Source organism: Phyllostomus hastatus, unplaced genomic scaffold, assembly GCF_019186645.2.
Source record: "Phyllostomus hastatus isolate PE091 unplaced genomic scaffold, TTU_PhHast_1.1 phas_contig_17, whole genome shotgun sequence".
Taxonomy (NCBI): domain Eukaryota; kingdom Metazoa; phylum Chordata; class Mammalia; order Chiroptera; family Phyllostomidae; genus Phyllostomus; species Phyllostomus hastatus.
In genome coordinates, this window is record NW_025333664.1 from 26,046,368 (window position 1) to 26,066,316 (window position 19,949).

The 19,949-nt window shown below is 44.0% G+C and overlaps 1 protein-coding gene across 3 annotated transcripts in view; it reads left to right on the plus strand.

Moving 5' to 3' along the window:
- The window catches only part of SHLD1 (shieldin complex subunit 1), a 68,047-nt gene that overhangs the window by 18,627 nt on the left and 29,471 nt on the right, over window positions 1–19,949 (plus strand). For 2 of the 3 annotated variants that reach the window (XM_045832864.1, XM_045832865.1), the window contains exon 3: window positions 4,322–6,111. The exons of the other annotated variant lie outside the window; for it this stretch is intronic. In XM_045832864.1, coding sequence (XP_045688820.1) covers window positions 4,322–5,358 — 1,037 coding nt within the window. In that variant the 3' untranslated portion in view covers window positions 5,359–6,111. Of the gene's footprint in view, window positions 1–4,321; window positions 6,112–19,949 lie in introns of those variants that run through there. 3 annotated transcript variants of the gene reach the window in all.

The following is a 19,949-nucleotide window of genomic DNA, read 5'->3' on the forward strand; positions in this document are numbered from 1 at the left end:
AAAGCAGTCATAGACACCAACACAATGAATTAAATGTTCTAATTACCTGACAAGGATTTTAAAGCAACCACCACAAAAATGCTTCAGCAGTCAATTACCAATTCTCTTGAAGCAAATGAAAACATGGAAAACCTCAGTGAAGAAATACAAGTTACAACAAGAAGCAAATGGAAATGATAGAATTGAAAATTGATAATTTTTAAATTATTCTTCAAGCTAAATTCCTATAAGAAAAATTGCCTTTATCACATTAAAAGTTTTTGATGCATATTCTAGTTTGTCCTCAAGAAAAGGCATGAATGTCACTTTTTCCAAGGCTCTTAATACCAGTATCATTTTTTAAAATTTTGCTAATATAGGCAGAAAAAGTAATTTCTTATTTCAGTATGCATTTCTCTGATTTTAGTGAAAAGAAACACTGTGTTTTCTTGGACATGATTTTTCTACACCTACTAGCCTTCTGACCTTGGGCAAGTTGCTACACCTTACTTTGCTCAGTTCCCTTATCTGCAGAATGAGAATGGTCATCTTGCCTGTTCCCGGGTTGTCATGAGGCTTGAGGGAGGCACTGGGGGTTAGTACACTTGGTAAGGGCTAGCTGTCATTGCTGCTGCTGCTACAATGAGTACTGCCACCAGGGTTGTTTCTGGATTTCCACTTCTTCATTGAATTCTTGTCAGGAAGACACCAAGCTTATGAAAGAAAATTGTTAAGCAGTTCTGTAGGAGGAGGTTTAAATCTAGTTGTGACTGTAGCTAATGCAGTAGTTCTCGACTGAAGGCGATTTGTCCCCCAGGGGATATTGGGTATTATTGGGTGTCGCCACACGGTGGAGGGCAGTGCTTCTGACGTCTAGTGCGTAGAGGGCAAAGATAACGCTAAACATGCTACAGTGCGCAGGACACAGGAATATTCTGGTCCCAAATGTCAATAGTTCTAGTCTTCCCATACCATCTCATTAGTTCATATAGTTCATTGCTTTTCATACTTCAAGACATTATTTGTGCCTTTTATCTTACAGATTAAAAAAATTAATCCCTATATTTCCAAATTCAAATTAGGAGATTTCTCTAAGGGCTTTTAAGACTGAAAAGTAAATTTATATTTATTTTTATATTTAAGTCATTTATATACATGGATTGTCAGGGTGGCTGGTAGGACATACATCCTGGCCTCTTCCACCTCAAACTCAAAGAAATGACTAGGGAAATTATATCTGTCTCTATCTATCTTTATTTCTCTACCTATCTCTGTCTCCCTCTCCATCTCAATCTCTCTCCTTGTCTCTCTGTCTGTCTCTATTTCTGTCTCTATCTCCATCTGTCTGTATCTCTATCTCCATCTATAGCCGTGTGTGTGTGTGTGTGTGTGTGTGTGTACACACACATATCCACATCTTCTCTGTGTATCTCTTGGAAAAGAAGAAGGGGTTATCACTATGGAACAGAAATTCTGAGTCTCATTGAAAGGCTGTGTCTGTCAGAAGAGGGTAAGTTTTACTGTGGTAAAACAATCCACAAATCTGAGTGATTTATTTGCTTATTTATTTAATCCTCACCTGAGGACATGCTTATTGATTTTAGAGAAAGGGGAAAGGAGAGAGAAAGAAAGGGAGAGAAACATCAGTCAGTTGTCCCCTGTCAGTGCCTGACCAGGGAATGAACCCACAACCTAGGCACTCACCCTTACTGAGAATCGAACCCGTAACCTTTCCATTTATAGGATGATGTTCCAACCAACTGAGCCACAGAGGCCAGGACATCTGAGCAATTTAAAAGTGTGCAGTTTATTTCTCACTCAGCTCACATGTTCATTTTGGGCTGTCAGGATGGGTAGTAACCCAGGGACCATCTCAAATGTTGCCATTGCCATGTAGAGGGGAAAAGAGAGCTCCAGAGGGTTTCAATCAGCAGTTAAATGATCCCTTCTGGAAGCGACAAGCATCTGACATCACTTCTACTCACAGCTCATTGCTCAGAACAGTTGACATGGCCCCACTTCCGCCATGCAGCCAGGAGGTGCAATGCTGTCAGTGGCCTGAAGAGGGGACAATTGGTAATAGTTGTCTTATAGCTGTACTGACTCCCGCAAAGGCCCAGGTACAGGGGATCTAATGGAAGGAAAAAGCTGCAGCTGGAAGGGGGCACAGCAAAGAACCATGGAAGGTGGGAGCTGCTCCTGGGGATATGGGGGCAGGAGCGACCCTGCGCAAAACAGTAATTTTTTAGATTGCCGTGATAAGAATAGCCTGGGGGAATTGTTACCCACTCACATCCCAGACACAGAAGGACTAGAAGTGCTATAGTTTAAAATTTAGATATTTTTGATGTTTAAAAAATATTTAATGTGCTGTGGAAATTACATGAAGTCTTCCTTATAAAGTCCTGTGTTCAAAGCCACGGTGCCTAGCGCAGCACCTGTTACATATTGTGTGCTCAGGAAATACCCACCGAATTGAGTGATAGCTCTAACTTTCCATAGGAAGAAGCAAACACTGGTTTTTAAATTATCATCATCTTCATCACCATCATCATCATCCTATTATCCTATCTCATGGTTAAGGTTGGCTTTGGAAACGAGTTAGTGTTCTGACCCCTTGCGAGGTCACTTGAAGGAAGTTTTCCTGCCCAGCAAGCGGCCAAGACCCAAATAAAAGGCCTGAGAATTTAGACCCTGACTTCCTTGTTTTTTAGCAGAGTCCTCATTTTTCTTTGCAACTTTCTTGACCCACCCCCCACGTCTGCCCCTCTCACCCTCTCCACTTTGTGAAAAGATGTCCTTGGTCCTCCAGACCCAGCTTTCCTGTTGGTGGCTTCTGTCTGCACTGGGTCTCTGGAGATGTTGGAAGTGCAGAGTGGGCTCTGGAGCCAGACCTGCCTGGATCAAAATCTGCCATGTACTCTGTGACTTTGGGGAAGCCTCATTTGCAAAATTTGAATAATGCTGGTCCCTACATCCTAAGGTGCTGTGGTGAGCATTAAGTGAGGCGATGCTTAGAATGTTCTCTGGAGGGTGCCTAGCAGTGTGTGAGTACCTGATCCATGGTCCGAGTGATCGCCCTTGCCATCAGCACCACCCCCTCCAGTCTCCACCCACATCCAGCTTCAGGGCTTCTCCCAGGAGGAGTCTCCATGTCTCTGCCTCCCAGCTTTGCCAACCGGGATGGTGGTCTCTTTGTCATTAGTTTGTTTCATTTTGAGCCAGTCCCCCAACACTGCAGAGTCCCAGGATATCCTTTTTAGGGCTGGCTCGGTCTCAGGTTATTTCTAGCCTGTAACCCACATAGCTTCAGGAAGCATTTGCTAGCTCTATCCCCTTCTGGTTTGCTTCTCTGTGAAACAGGAAAAATACTTTTTTCTTCCCAATTCCCAGGGATTTGGAGGTTTTCTCTTCCTTGATTTGATATTTTATGCCATCTCATCAGCTTGTGTGTGTCCTTAAAGTCACCCTCAGTCCTTGTTGGGGAAAGATAAAGGTATAAATAAATACAGAAACACATAAATAAAATAAAGAATAGTTATGAAAGCAATGAAAGAAATTCAAAACAGCATACATATACAAGATATTTTTAGACGGTAGGTGTTATCACCTACCAGTGACAGTTGTTGGAAAATCCACCTTTTCATTACGTCTGTTGACCTTAGAAATGTTCAGATTGTAGACTGTGTGGTATCTCCAGAAAACAGAATATAAGAAAAATTGGAGGAGGTAAACTTGCTTTGATCCTTTAAAGACAGAAGTTCTGAAATAGTTAAGTAGCAAAGCTAAGAATATACTTTTAAAAAGATTTTATTTACTTATGTTTAAAGAGAGCTGAAGGGAGGGAGAAAGAGAGGGAGAAAAACATTGATGTGATGGAGAGACATAGATTGGCTGCCTCTCCTACATGCTCTGACCCAGCACCAAACCCTCAACCTAGGCATGTGTCCTGACTGGGAATTGAACCTGTGACCTTTTGCTTTGCTGGACACCCAACCCACTGAGCCACACTGGTCAGGGCTAAGAATATACTTGCAACACATGTGGCCACAAGTTGTTAAATGGAAGAACTAACATAGAGATCAAACTAAATTTCTCAACCTCAGGAAGTGGTCACTGCAAAGGTCACACACAAAAATGATTACAAAGGGAGTTTAAGTCACCTATGAATAGCAATCATGATAGTGCGTGTGATCCCTGGTCAGAGTGCAGATGGGAGGCAATCTATCAATGTTTTTTTCTCATATTTTTGTTTCTCCCTCCCTCTTCGTCTAAAATCAATAAACATATCCTCAGGTGCGGATTTTTTTTAAAAAAAATGAGGATAAATTTTTAATTTCAGCTCCCTCCCGCAAGATGGAAGCAGCTGAAGGAGAAGAGTTACTGCCGCCGCGCCTCCCTGAGCTGTTCGACACCTGCCAGCGGCTTCTGGACGAGGTGGAAGTGGTGGCGGAACCCACCGGTTCCCGGGCAGTGCAAGAGAAGGTGTTGAAAGGACTACACCTCCTGAAGCAGTCTGCCGAGATGTTAGTGCAGCTTGACTTGTTCAGCCATAATGAAGATTTGGAAGAGATTGCTTCCTCTGACCTGAAGTACCTGATGGTGCCAGCACTTCAAGGAGCGCTCGCTCTGAAACGGGTCAACCCCAGCAAGCGGCTGGATGATTTGCAGTGGGCTCGAGAACACTTTTTAATCTACTTAACTCAGTGCCAACACTATCATGTGGCAGAGTTTGAGTTACCTAAAACCAAGAACAACTCAGCTGAAAGTAACATGGCTGGTTCTTCCATGGCACATCCTAACCTCGTTGCTATGGCATCTCAAAGACAGGCTAAAATAGAGAGATACAAGCAGAAGAAGGAGATGGAGCACAGGTTGTCTGCCATGAAAGCTGCCGTGGAGAGCGGGGAAGCAGACGATGAGCATGTTCGTGAGTATTACCTCCTGCACCTGCGGAGGTGGATCGGCATCAGCTTAGAAGAGCTCGACAGCATTGACCAGGAGATCAAGATCCTGAGGGAAAAAGACACCTCCAAAGAGGCATCAGCTCCTGGCTCAACTCCTTGGTCCAGGCCTCCAATGAAACCCTTTATTCTCACTCGGAATGCTGCCCAAGCCAAAGTATTTGGAGCTGGTTATCCAAGTCTGGCATCTATGACAGTGAATGACTGGTATGATCAGCATCGGAAGGTGGGAGCTTTACCAGATCAGGGAATACCCAAGACTACCTCAGAGGTCAGAAGAGGAGCTCAGCAACATGAAGAGCAAGAACAAAAGGAGGAAGAGGATGATGAGGAAGCACTCCAGAGAGCTCGGGAGTGGGATGACTGGAAGGATACCCATCCTAGGGGCTATGGCAACCGACAGAACATGGGTTAGTCTTCCCACAACAAGACGGGCGACAGGGGGCGCACCTCTTCCCCTCGAAGAACAGCTGTGCTGTCTTCCCAGTACCTGGGTTCTGGCTTTAGCTCTGTACCACAAAGGCAAAGACGCTTAATCTTGCTTTGCATTCAAATAAAGTGGCAAGCAATTAAGTGTGTATTTGTAGCCTAGATGATGAACCAGTGATTCTTGTTCTGGCATTGTCCTATCATGTATTTCAGTTTCTTCACTGGAAAGAAGAGTACTGAGAAGTGGGCTGTATACAGTTAATGGCTGTGTGAATTCTCCTTCAAAAAAAAAAAGTCCTTTGTACTACAGGAGCCTGTGCTGGAAGAAAAAAAAAAGAAAAAGTTTTAATTTCAGACCATCCTGTGCGGTGACTTTGGTCTCTGAGTTTGTGAGGATGCCACACGGGCCTCCCCTGAGCTCGTCAGGTTTAGTGTGTGGTACTTTCTCTTGTCCACACCGTGTTTGATTGCAGATCCCTTTGAGAATCTGACTGAAGGACTGAAAGCTTTTCTCCAAAAAGGGGGGGCTTTAAATGTGGTGTGTGGTTTCAGGGGATCCTCTCCCCCAAATCCTAGACCTAGAATTTAACATTTAAAGGAATGAAGCAAGAATGACAGGAAGAGGTGGTTGCTCTTTGGAGGTTGGCACCGTGCCTTCCCTCCTTTGATCAAAAGAGGGAGCTGCCTGCTCCTACAGCTGGATCAATTAAATTCTTGCCAAACAATATAGAGAAAAAAAGAATCTAGCGTCTCTTGCTGGTGGAAATTGTGCTCTTTCATGGGATCGCAAGGGAAGTATTCCAGGAACCCACACGTGGGAGGTTGTGACATGGTACGGTTTATTTGGGGCAGAAATAGAAGGCTGCCCCCAGGTTCCCGATGTCTCGTCTCCACTTTTCACATTGTGGAAAAAGCCCAACTTTGTCTTCTTTAGGCCCAGAAATAGGGCCAATGTCCAGAGATTCTGTGCAGTGACAAAGTTTAGTCCATATCAAAGCTTATTAGTCCAGTTCCGGCTGTCCTCCGGCCGGCTGGCACTGCTGTATCCAGGGCCCAGGCTTGGCTTGGAGCCTGCTGATGTCCGCATAGCTCCTGGCCACAGAGCTGCGAGGGCCACATGGTTGCTGTGGAGAGAAGACATGTGAACAAATGAGGCAAGAACATGTGAGAGAGAGAGAGGACAGGAAAGAGAGAGTGGGAGAGAGAGCACTTCTTTGTTAGGCTGATTACATTATCTTCAGCTTGGGAAGGACCAGGTGCTTCTTCAAACTAACCAATCAACCTTTCATGCTTTCATGGGCTTTTGATGGGTCCACCCCCTAACCAATCTATTTCCTAGACCTTCCAGGGTTCTGTGTCCCACGTCCAATCTGATTCTTTCCCCAGGCTACACAGACAGCCCTTTATGGTCACCATCTTGGTTTCTGTGCATGTGCTTACCACCCCCTGCTCCCCCTGCCAATCCCAATCTGAGACCAGAGACCAGGCTGTTCCCTACATGGGGAAGAGAGGGGTGTGAATCCCCTTGGTGGGGCAATGCTGTGATTCCCCTGAGTGTGTGAAGCTGTAGCTTCCTGATTAATAAGCAGGCATTTGCTCCCTAGTCAATTATGTTTAATAATGTCTGACTCCCTTTGCTTCCTTCCTTTATTAATATTCAGCTACCTACACTAACACTTCCACTCAGTCTCCCGTGTGTTTGTACATGACCTTAACCTGCAGGCCAGTTTTGTTTGCTCAGTGTCTGCCACACCCTGTACTCTTACACTCTGTTAGAGTGGTTTGTGATTGTACAAGAACATTTCAGTGTGGCCTGACACAAGGTGTACCCCAAGAATTCCATCACAGAAGCTGCACTCACTGAAGGTGATCATCTGCTGTTTCTGTCACCAATCATGCATCCCAGTGCCACTTTACATTTTGTGACTGGTGTAGAAAGATGTGCTGGTGTATCAGACAAGAACTGGCATTCGGAAGCAGGGGCTTGTTCAATTTTGCATGAGATGTTTCCTGTTGACCTGGAAAACGTGAAGTGTTTGAAAGCAGGGGTAGAAAAAACAACCCCAGAGATTCTACATATTCAGACTCCTTGGCAGTTTGTTTACTGGAAAGCAGGCTGTGTGCTGGGGCGAAGTGAAGCTTTTGCCCTGCCCAGGAAATTTTGGTGGCGTCCTGGCAGCAGGAAGCCTGGCAACATTCCACAGTGATCAGCTAAGGGAAAACAAAAATCCTAACCCCGGATGCCCTTTCTCCCTCCCGGGAGATAGTATTGCCTTGACCGAGGAAAACTGTACCTTGATGCCCAACTCTGGGTCTCATAAACCACAGCAGTGTGACCGTGTTTCTATTTCTTATTCTCCTTTACCAGTCAGTTCTCCAGTCTCCCCTTTGTTACCTCAAAATTAAGAAATTAGGCTTTTATACAAGTGGTACATGCTTCAATTTCTTAGAAAGGGTAAGAAATAGATTATATGGTGCCAACAACAAAACAGGAATGTAAATGCTTGAACTCTGCTGAGTTTGTGGTCAGACAGAAGTGGGCCCAAGTGTGGCGGGGCTGACAGCTGGGCCTAGGGGCCTCTGTTTCTCTGCTGAATGGGCAGAAAGTACAGCCTTTGGGGCCTGAGGGGCTTTATTACTTTTTACATAGTGTCCACAGACATGTTAAAGAACTCTGAGCCTCACTTTTTTCCTCTGTATTATGGGGATAATACCTGCCCCATGGAACTGAATACACACCGGGTGTCACAAATGACAGTCCCCAACTCCACACTGTGTAAGTGTCAGGTGTACTGATCCACAATGTGTGGCTTTATGAATTGTGCCTTCTTCCTCCCTGTTGAAAAGTAGAACATTTGCTTGTCTCTTTTCTTTTATCATATATCAAATAGTTATGAAGCTTAAGAAGCACTTACCACTTTTCCGTATTGCTGTGAGGAAGCAGATTATCTGCAATAAATGCCCTGTGTCCTGTTTCCACATTTACCAGTCAGGCCTGTGGTTTTGATAAACGACTTCCTAAGTCCTGAAAGGAATAGGTTTAGGCCTAAAAGAAACCAAACAATTGAATTTTGGTGAATGTAGGACAGAGGCCCACAGTGTTGTCCCAGGAGTTGGAGAGGTTCCCGGCATCTGCTTCTGGCCCTGGACAAATTCAGCATCACCGTCTCACTGCAGAATGATGAGAGGGTTGGCTTTCCTGGCCATCTCGCCTGCCCATGACATGCTGATCAGTCAAGATAGCAGTATTCCTTCTTTACATGCCGTATTTTTGTTTCCGTGCGTCCAGGGCATGTGAATGGAGTGTCCTGGGGTGGGGAAGGTGCAGAGTGGAGGCAGTGATGGCTGCCAGCCCTCTGTCACCACCTTGTCTACTAGAGTGACATGTATTGTATCTTTCCACTGAAAAGATTGGCTTTTAGCACCTGAGAGTGAGCGGCCTTATAACCTTTGCCTATAGTTTTCTACTTTAAGTTCTCATTGTGTTCATGAACACACTGGCTTAGAAATCAGATGGCGGACTGCTGTGGGTCAGGACAGTGCCCACCGCTCCACCTGCAGCCCCGCAGAGTTCTGCCTCTTCTCGGGCGGCCTTGGCCTGTGTCCCTTTCCTGTGCTGAGCCGCGGGCAGCTCTTGCCCACTTTTGATTGTGCTTGAATTTTGATTCAAAGTTGGCACAATGATTTTACTTTTTTTTTAACCCAGAAATATGGTATAAACTTGTAACTTCTGAAAATAGTATCCATCCCAGTTATTCAGAGCAGTTTCATAAGTCACAGAATCCTATTTCTGGGGATGTTCCTGATTTGGCAAGTTGCAAACCCTAGAGTTAATTTAACATTGCTGAAAAAGAGGTGTTCTTTGATTTCCTTTTTGAGGACATAGCCCTTCTTTGCTAGACTTCAGGATTCGTGCTTCCTAGAATCCGTTGGTGATTTTAGGCAATGAGCTATAGAGAATAACCCAAAGTATATCTTTGTTCTTTTTATAGACTTAGTGAAACTAGTCTTTGGGGGAGGTCCCCACTTTGGTATGTGTATGACAGTTATGATACTTGTGGTAAAGACATGAGTCACCTTTTTCTTTAAAAAATAGCTAGAAGGGTGTGAAGTGAAATGTAAAAGTTCTGAGTCTCCATAATGCTTCTTCCTAGATGTAATCAGCACAAATAACTTTTGTGTGTCTTTCTAGGGATTTTTCCAAACAATTGTAAACATACACACACAGCTACACATGCACACATACTACACACACAAATAGCACATATATCTATTTTTTTATTTTTCTATTTTAAAAAAGATTTTATTGATTTATTTTTAGAGAGGGGAAGGAAGGGAAAAAGAGAAGGAGAGAAACATCAATCTGTTGTCTCTCAAGTGCCCCCAACTAGGGACCCAGCCTGCAACCCATTCTCTGACTGAGAATCAAACCTGTGGTTTTTCAGTTCTTGGGACGATGCCCCACTTACTGAGCTACACCAGTCAGGGCTCTATCTGTTTTCTAGAAATACAAATAGAACTTTACCATATATACCACTTGTTATCTTGCTCTTCGCTTCACGCTATGCCAAGGCATCTCGCTGAATTAGTACGTGTAGGCCTCATACTGTTAGTGTTTGCACAGTATTGCATGTCATCATTGAAATGTCATTTCCTTAGCATGGTGTCTGTTCATGAGTGTTTAGGTCAGTACCACTTTTTTACTCTCTCAGTCTTTTAGTGGCTCTCCTTGTACATATCTTATGCAGTGCATTTGGTGAGTGGATGTTCTCATTAACTGAATTATATCTTCAGAACTGTATTGCTGTGTTTTAAATATTAGTTCATATTTATGGTTGAGTTACTAATGACTAAGTAACAAAAGACTTTCTTTAAAATGTGCAAGAAGTATTTATAGGTGATGGCAGTGTTACAGAATCCAGTTTAAGTTAGGTTAATTTTATTATTTGCTGAGAATTATTTCATGGTAAAATGTGTGTTTTAGAATGTCCAATTTATACACCATGAAGGAATTTAAGGGGGTAGCATTTTTAATGAGTTGCCATAGTGGCACATAAATCATTGGGGTGTACTTCCAGAGGTAGAACGAAGAAGAATTTTTCCTAAGAGGAGGTGAGAAATGTCGGGGGTGGATTTTTCTTTCTAAAACTGTGTTCATAAGTGATTAAATGATGGCTTTAAAAAAAATCTCTAAAGAACTAGATGCCTGACTGAACAGTAGAAAGGATGTGGATGTACATGTTTGCACAAAATAGACTACCCATTTTAATTCCATGAAATGAAAAGCAATATCTCTGTTTCTCTTTGTGGGCCCATCCATCTGGGCAGGTGTCCGCTGAGCAGCGTCCATGCGGGAAAAAGCTGTCTGTTTCACATGAGGTGGGCTCTGGTGCCACAGCCCAGCTTACTCCTGAGGGGACTCCCACTCTGCTACCGACAGTGGCCCAGTGCGGTTGGCCCTTGGCAGCTCCTGCTCCAGGACACATTTTCTTCTAACTACTGTTATCCTCCACCTTGGAACAATCACCTCCATCCTCCCGCATCAGTGCGGAGAACTCGGGTATATGTTCTTCACCAGCGGTTCTCAACCAGGGCACATTTGTCCCCAGGGGACTTCCGGCAATGTTTGGAGACGTTTGGTTGTCACAGCTGTGGATGTGCTACTGGCACCGAGGAGGCAGAGGCAAGCATGTCACTAAACACCCTACACTGCACAGGACAGCTCCTCCCTTCCCATATGTCGATTTCTGGAGCGCTTTCTCTGGGCAGCTCCCTCCCTCTTCTCCAGGATTCTGCTTCACAAATTCTAGGCAACTCAAACTCCAGTGTCTTTCCCCTCAGTGAGGAGACAGCTGTCCTCTGCTTGGATTCCCCCTCCTTTCACTGTGGACCAGAAAGTCCCTCCAGACAGATGGCTGGGGCAATTATAGGCATCTTGCTGTTTCCCTTTTCTCAGGGATCAAAATGCTTATACTGCCCGTGTTCAGAATCTGAAAGCAGTTGTTTCATACATTTGTCTGGTTTTCTGGTTGGTCGCAGCAGAAGGGCAAGCCTGGCACCAGTGACTTCATCATTGCTAGAGGCTATTATTCACTTGGATTTTTTTCTCTCAGTATTTTTCTATAGTAAGTAAAGACAGGAACCCTGTCCCCATTTATAGATTAGATGTCACAGAGCTGCCAAGAGTGAGAAAGACACTTGAAATCATAAGGCACATCGGCAGGATGGCAGGAGCCGTGGATCACATGATCTGACCCTTGCCTCATTAAACTAAACCCACCTGCAGACAGAAGCGTGCCAGTGTGCACTACTGGGACCTCTGGCAGATACCAAAGGAAAAAAGAAAGAAGACAGAAAAAAAAATGAGGCAGAGGAAAGCTCTGCAGCCGTATATATTAGGAGAGAAACTGGGGATAGCTATAATAACCCCAAGGGTCGCATCAGATATCACTCTATGTCACCTAATGAGATATTGAACTAATAGCCACTAGTTACTACCCCCTACCACTGTGCTGAGAGCCTTCCATGTATTATCTCATTTAATCTCCTTTTTCCACCTAGACAAGAAACTGTTATCCTTATTTTACAAATCAAGAAACTGAGGCTCAGGGAGGCAAAGATATCTGCCCAGAGAAACAGCTGACACGCTGCAGTGTGGAAATTCACCCCAGATCTGCCCAACGCGTGTGCTCTTTCACGATGGTTTCCCCCTCAGGCCTTGCCGCTTCCCGACTCATTTTTGTTGACTTGCCTAATGTCTTGCACCTCGCTCCCCTCCTTCAGGGGTACCACTTACTTTCTCCTGACTTTAAAACCAGTACTGCTTGCTGAAGGACAACCAGAAAATACAGAACATTAGAAGGAAGAAAACTCATCTATACTCTTACCCCTTGTCTGTCATTTCCAGTCCCAAACTCAGCTTATGAACTGTAATGTTCACCTTTATGACTGCTTTGCCTTCTTTGCATACAGTAAGTTCTCAATGAATTTCAGGCACCACAGGAACTACATAAAACATTTAAAACATCATGTAACTGCCTGAGAAATCACACATTTGGGTGTATGCCTGAAGAACTACTGGATTTCAGTGGATACACAATGAGGGCTTGATAGTCTTTCTAAGTGTATCAGGCATGTGCCAAGTTATGTTTCACGGCCCTTTCAGCTCTGTGCGCCATCCTGTACCCATAGGCACCCAGCAGATACCCTTTGATTGAATGAAAGACCTTCAGAGATGGAAAGTAAATTCAGTGCATTTATTCATCAAATATTCACTGAGCACCTACTATGTGCCAGGCACTGTGCTAGCTCCTGGGGTGCAGCATGAGTGAGATGCAGTCTCTGCCCTCTTGTAATTTACCATCCAGTGATAGAAAACCGTAGAAACCGGCCTCTGAAATGTTCCAATTAAAAGACATTCTCCTGCAGTGGTATTTTTATGAGGCAAACTCAGAGTTGTTTGTCGTGAGGCTTAAAAAGAGCAGTTGTGAGAGGCCAGGTGAAGTTCCTCCAATGAAGAAGGGGAAATGTTTCTGCGGCTGTTGTCAGAGCACAGCTTAGCCAGCCCCCCTGCTGTCTCACAGCAGGGAGGTTTCATCTCTGTCCCCTTTGCTCTCGTTTTCTTTTCATCTCTGGGTTTGATGTCTAAGCATTAGCCTGGGGCCTTTGATTTTCAGTGTTCTGGGGAAAGAGGCCAGGGACAACAGAGCCAGCCAGGCTGTACCTGAGAGCCTGACGTGCTGTTGTCCCGGATCCGGAGCTGACAGAGCTCACAGAGGATTTCGGCAGACCGCACCGGGAGCCTGCTGGGAAGGCAGCTCACCTGCAGCTTCATAAAATAGAGTTTTCCAATTCTTTGAGATACACAGTTTGCTTGGGTATTGAGCGTTATGACAGCAATTTGTAGTCCTTTGAAAAATCTTTTACTATCTAAGTTTTTTCTTTTTTCTTTTATTTATTAATTTGAGAGAGAGAAAAACATCAACTTGTTTTTTTTTTGCTTATTTATTCATTCATTGGTTGATTCTTGTACGTGCTCTGACCAGGAATCAAACCCATAACCTTGGTTTACCAAGAAGACACTCTAACCAAATGAACTACCCAGCCAGGGCTTTTACTAAGTTTAATCAACTGAGAAAATGAAAAGTTATGGATCCATCAATCACAAATATATTAAATAAAGGGCTTTAAAATTATGTGGAAGTCTGTGACCAACATTTTTTTGACCTCTAAAATATAGTTTGGTAAACTCTTTGTTGTAACATACTGGATATTAAGGAATAGTGAGTTTAGTTATCTTTCAGGAATAATAACAAACTACCCCAAAACTAGTGGCTTAAAACAACAAGAACTCATGATCTTACAGTTTCTGGGGGGTCAGAAATCTAGGGATGGCTTAGCTGGGGCGTTCTGGGCTGAGGGTCTCTCATGAGGTTGCAGTCAAGTTGAAACCTTGACTAGAGCTAGTGGATCTGCTCACAAGAAGGTTCATTCACAGGACTCTTGGCTGGAGCCCTCTGTTCTCACATGGGTCTCTCCACAGGCCCACTGAGTGTCCCAAGACATGGCAGTTGACTCTCCTCAGAGTGAGTCATGAGACAGGTAACATTCACTCATCCCACAGGGATTAATGCCCATGTGTTCCTCACTGAGGATACAGTGTGGGTACCAAGTGTCATCTCATTGTTTTAATTTGCATGTCTTTGCCAATACAATATATAAAATGTATCATATTAACCACTCTAAAATACACAGTTCAGTGGCATTTAAGTACATTCACATTGTTGTAGCCATCACCATTACTCATCTCTAGAACTCTCTAGAATGTTTTTATCCTCCCAAACTGAAACTCTATACCCCTTAAAGACTAACTCCCCACTCCCCTCTTCCCTGGTAACCACCAGTCTACTTTCTGCCTCTATGGATAAAATGCAGTGTGTACACACACACACACACACACACACACATGCATATATACACATACATACATACACACACACACACATAACATATTTATATGTATTGGCCATTCACATTTCTTTACCTATAAATTCTTTGAAAATGTCTTTAGCTTATTCTCCCTATTGGGACATTAGTATTTTTATCACTGAATAGGAAGAGTACACAGGAAAACAGAGTGAACAGATCAAGGAGTTTCTAAAAAGATTTTATTTATTTATTTTTAGAGAAAAGGGAAAGGAGGGACAAAGAGAGGGAGAGAAATATCTATGTGTGAGAAAAACATCAATTGGTTGCCTCTCCCATGTGTCCTGGCCAGGAATTGAACCAGCAACCTTTTGGTTTGCAGGCCAGTGCTCAATCCACTGAATCACACCAGTCAGGGCAGATTTTTAGCTTTTTAAGCATTATTAAAATTATTAGTGTTTTTTATACCTAATCCTGATTCCTGAAAAATTTACCACCTTTTGCCCCCTCCTGGCTGCTAAATCAGATTCTGTCCTTAGAAATGGACATGGCATTTATTTTCAGCCTTATTAAGGATTAAGTGACATAAAATATTGTAGATATTTAAAGTGCACAACCTGATGATGTGATATATATACATATAGTGAGATAATTACCAAGATCAAAATAAATAACACACCCACTACTCACATGGTTAATTTGTGTGTGTGCGGTAAGAATGGTTAAAGATGAAAAAGTGCCTCCGGCTTACAGTGCTTCTGCAACAATGAAACCAAAACTAGAAGAACAAAACCGATAAATGAACAGCATCAATTTGATGTTACGCAGTGTATTGTTTTGGTGAAAGTAAATGGCAACTTACAACATGGATGTGACCCCGCAATAGCAATCAGTCAGTCAGTCAGTCAGTCACCCCCAAAACAAGGAGAGAGGAAGAAAAAGAGTGGGCTTGATTGGCAGTTGTAAGTAAGGCACTTAGTTTCTGCCTCTTCTGAGGATCATCCAAGAGCCTACGTAACCTTGCTTCCTGCATCTGATTTTAGAAAACAACAGAAAAAGAACATTCTCATCCCCTACCACCTGCCTCTGTGCCTTGGTGCCCCTCTCTGTTCCAGTGGATGAGTTGTCTTTGCTTCTATGTGAGGCCGATCCCTCTACGTGTGTGCAGTCCTCTCTCTTCTCTCCTTCATCATGGACATCACACCTCCAATTATCTCCTCTCTCCTGACTTATTGATTTCTTCCTTTTGACAGGCTCATTCTTAGCAACATAAAACATGCTGTAATATCTCCATCTTAAAAAGAAAAAAGAAATCCTCCCTTGATTCTATATTGCTCTTCAGCTACTGCCCTATTTCTCTGTTGCTTTCGTTTCTCTGTTCCATTTTGTAGCAAAGGGCTGTGAAAGATAAGGCCAATTCATTGATACTTACTTTCTCCATTGTTCTCTTCCCAATTTCTCTCCAACCCACTCCAGCCTTTCTCTGCGACTCCCACCCACCCCTCCACTCACCCCTCCACACTCACACACTCCACCACTGCTTCGTTTTGGACTTTGTCAAAGGACGTGCTTGGCAGCCAGGGAGGCTGGTGAATGCTGCCCAATGGTGAGTGCATGGAAGGGGAAATCAGGTTTGGGGACAGATAGGGAGATGCAGAGGAGAAAAGGGCAGCACTTTTAGACCTACTACTTGCAGCAGAATGGATCAGGAAGTACATTACTTCCTCCTTGGTGTAAACTAGAACTGAAGAATTTCAAGAGAGCCACAGGCCCCTTTGAATAGTCAGCCTAGAGGAATAGGCCAGAATGCTTGCTTCCTATAGGCAGCTGGCCCCCAACCTTGACTTTAGAAGATGAAGGTTACTTTTTAGAAAATTTATTTCATGTAAAGGATTCAGTTCTTTATTGGTGATATTCATAAATCTTGCTATGATGTATTTCTATCCAGGAGGGTAATTTTCTTCTATGGCATTGGTCCATTTGCTTTTTATAAACAAGAACTTAAATTCTATTGCATGAAAATGGTAGAAATACTCATTTGTCAGCACACACACACACACACACACACACACACACACAGATATTTTGCTTTATAACTTGCACCTAAAATACTGGTACACATAGGTGGTTCATTAGTTGTCATGAGGTTGCATTTTTAAGGGAAAAATGTATCCATGGAACAAATTTGTGGTGAAATCTCCAATATTCTACAATATGGATTGAAGTTTGAACATAACCAATTTTACATGAAGATCCTAAAGTTTATATTACCTTTCCAAATCCCGATGTTCAGATTGCATTGTTCAAATCTAAAGGTGTGGATCAACTACCTAGGCCATATACACACCTTGGCCTTTATGGCCATCAGGAGCCCTAGCTTTCTTTTAGAAACCACTGGATGGCTTAGTGTGTTGCAAATGGGCATTAAGGCCCTGTTGGGTCATTAAGGATGATTTCAGTAGAGCTGCATAAATTACACTGGGAGAGGCATGTGGAGTGAAAGGATTTATTATGCTCGCAGATCCTAGGCACATGGGAGGAACACCCAGGGAGCAGACCCAACCTAGCAGGGGGCTGAGCAGAGAGGGCAGTGCCTGTAGGCAGGTGCCCACGTGTCTCTTGGGGTCAGATGCAATCACCACACAAGCAAAGCCATGAGGAGATTCTTTTGGTGTATTTGAATGTCACTTGGTCACAGGGGAGGATGAGAAGAGAAACAAGCTATTGCAGGGACCAGCCTATGACGCTGGTGCTCCTGGTCCCCTGGCAGGTGCTTGCAGCCTGTTGATGGGGATGCTGAAGCATCAGGAAGATATGAAGTTTTCAAAATTGACAGTACACTTAGCTAAACCATGTGTCTTCCAAAATATTTTATGGAATCTCTCCTGTTATACCCAAAGAGAGGGGTGTATTCTTTTTAAAAACAAATTAGCACTTTGAGCCTGAAAGAATATTCAGGTAGTGTCAGCTTTTCTTGGCTCCTGTTAATATAAATGTATGGAACATCACTGACTGATGAGTGTCACCTGTCAGCTGCCCTGTCTTGCCTGGAAAAGCAGAGTGTACGTATGATCATGGCAACCTGTCTTTGATGTTGGGTGAACAACTGCAGAAATGGGCCATTTTCTATAGTCGCATCTTTAACTGTGCGAGGGACCCAGCCTGAGGACATGAACAGAATAAAGCAGGTCAATACCATCAGTAGCTATTATCGAACACCCACCGTGAGGCTGCGGGCCCCCAGCTGACGTGTCTAGAGCTCGCTATTGGATTCCTCATTACAGCCTCGGCTGGGCGGGCTCGCTTGGCAGCCCACAGTGTCAATGAAAAATACATGAGTCTGACTAGGAAGCATTTTCCCTTTCTCTCATTCTCCTTAAGGAAAGAAAGTGATTGCTGTGGAGGTTATTTCTGATGTTAATAGGAACATGATGGCATGGCTCTGCCGGCCAAAGGAGGACAGCCTGGATTAATATAGTGAGAGGCGATTTAAAATAAGTAACAGTAATGGGAGGTGCTGTGCTGTTACATGTCTCTAACACTCCTAATTTTCCAGAGCGCCATTGTTTTCATGGCCTTAGCTGCTTGCTGTGAGAGACTGGTTATTATGCATCTAACTATGTGGGAAGCACTATTTGCATTTTCTGGACCACTGGGGGTTGTGGTGTGAGCACCAATGGAGGGAGCCCTGAGCCTGGCGGAAGGATGCGGCTGCCCACAGAGGCCAGCTGGCGCCAAGCTTTTCTTTACCATCAGTGGATATGAACTTGGCTGCAGGTTATATTTCTGTGCCGCTTAGGTTTTGCTTTTGCTTTAACCTTCATTGGTCTGGGATCAAGCCATTTAGTATGTTTAGATGATAAAAAATATAATTAAACTCTTTTAGATGGTAACAAAATATAATGTCTAAGCTCCTGCAGGAGAAAAATCATCTAGTTTTATAAACTTTCTGTAACCACACTCCTCCTTTTCCTGTATTAAAATAACTATATGCTATGTTTTTGGTAATACGAAGTTTCATAGGAACATAATTATGGTTTTAGAGCAGAACTAATTTATTTGGACATTTAAAAATTTTTATTTATTTATTTTTAGAGTGGGGGAAGGGAGGTAGAAAGAGAGAGAGAGAAACATCAATGTGTGATTGCTTCTCATTCACCCCATGCTGGGAGCCTGGCCTGCAACCCAAGCATGTGTCCTCACTGAGAATCAAATCGGGGACCCTTTGGTTCACAGGCCTGTGCTCAATCCACTGAGCCACACCAGCCAGGGCTGGACAGTCACTTTTTTCAAAGGATTTTTGCCTTCCTGATACATGTACAGAATTCTGCATTTTCATTGAGGCAGAGTTTGTATAAGCCTTTCCCAAGAGGTGTCATCACCAGTGCCTTGCCACCTTCAAGATCTTGAATTCTGAAGGCCCCTTTTCTACCCCAGCCAGAGGGTCAGTCTAGCACAGAGGCTGAGAACATGACTGGTACCAGACTTCCCTGGGTTTGAATCTGAGCTTCACCACTTATTAGTTTGTGGCCTTGAGCAAGTCAGTCAATCTCTCTGTGCCTCAGTTTCCTCATCTGTAAAATGGGCTGCCTCATAAGGCAGCTGGAAGAGTTAAATGATTTATGTTAAAGCCTGTGGACAATGCTTGGCACCTGGTAGGTTTCACATAAATGTTGTGATCTGTGGTGAGTCCATCATTCTACCTCCCCCATCACCCTATTCCTCACCTACATCATGACCTTCCACCCCCTAGCCCCTTCCTTCTCCCACACACCTCTCCCTCTCTTCATTTGCCTCTAACACCTTCATCAGCCCCCTGATTTCCTTCCTGCATGACCATGTTGGTTCAGGTCCTATATTAGGGAACAGATAACACAGTCCAACCAGGTAGTTTGAGGAAAGCTTAATGAAGAGAATATGTACAAATGTGAGCAGCTGGGAGGAAACCACAAGCGGAGGCACAGTACTGGGCCTAGAAACCCCACAGGAGCGCGCTCACAGGAGCAGTGTGAAGTGGGCTGCCTGACTGGAGCTGTGAGCTCATCAGGGGTTGCAGCCACCATATGGCATCTTCCCAGGAAGGGAGCCAGGGAAGTGAATAGTCCAACCGTACCTCACTCTCTCCTTGCATCTCCTGCCAGGCCTCTTTGTGGTTCCCAGCTCTAAGAGAGAGGGCTTGGGCACCTGTCCATACAGGCCTTCCTGTCTCTGCCCTCATACCCACCGTTCTGGTCTCCACCCCTGCCACTCAGTCAGTCTGCAGGCTGCTCATCCAACCTCTGATGACAAAAGCCATGACCTTTGTACCTCTTTTCAACTACTTGTGACCATTCCCTTTTCCCAGAGTTTCCTTCCCTCCTTTTCTGCTTAGAGAGGTGCTACACATTCATACAATCCAGCCCAAATACCCTTGTTCTCTGCAGTCTTCTCTGCCTCCTGCTACAGACCCTTACGGCTGACTCTACCAGTGCTTAAGGAAGCTTAAGCTACGTTTCATGTTGGGGTCTGGGGGCTTACTTGTGGGGCTGCTTCCTCTGTAGAGCAGAGCATTCGCTCTGAGGATACACCAGACTCATATTGGCAATCTTTTTTTTAAATACTTTTTTTATTTGTTTTTAGAGAGGGGAAAGGAGGGAGAGAAAGAGGGAAAGA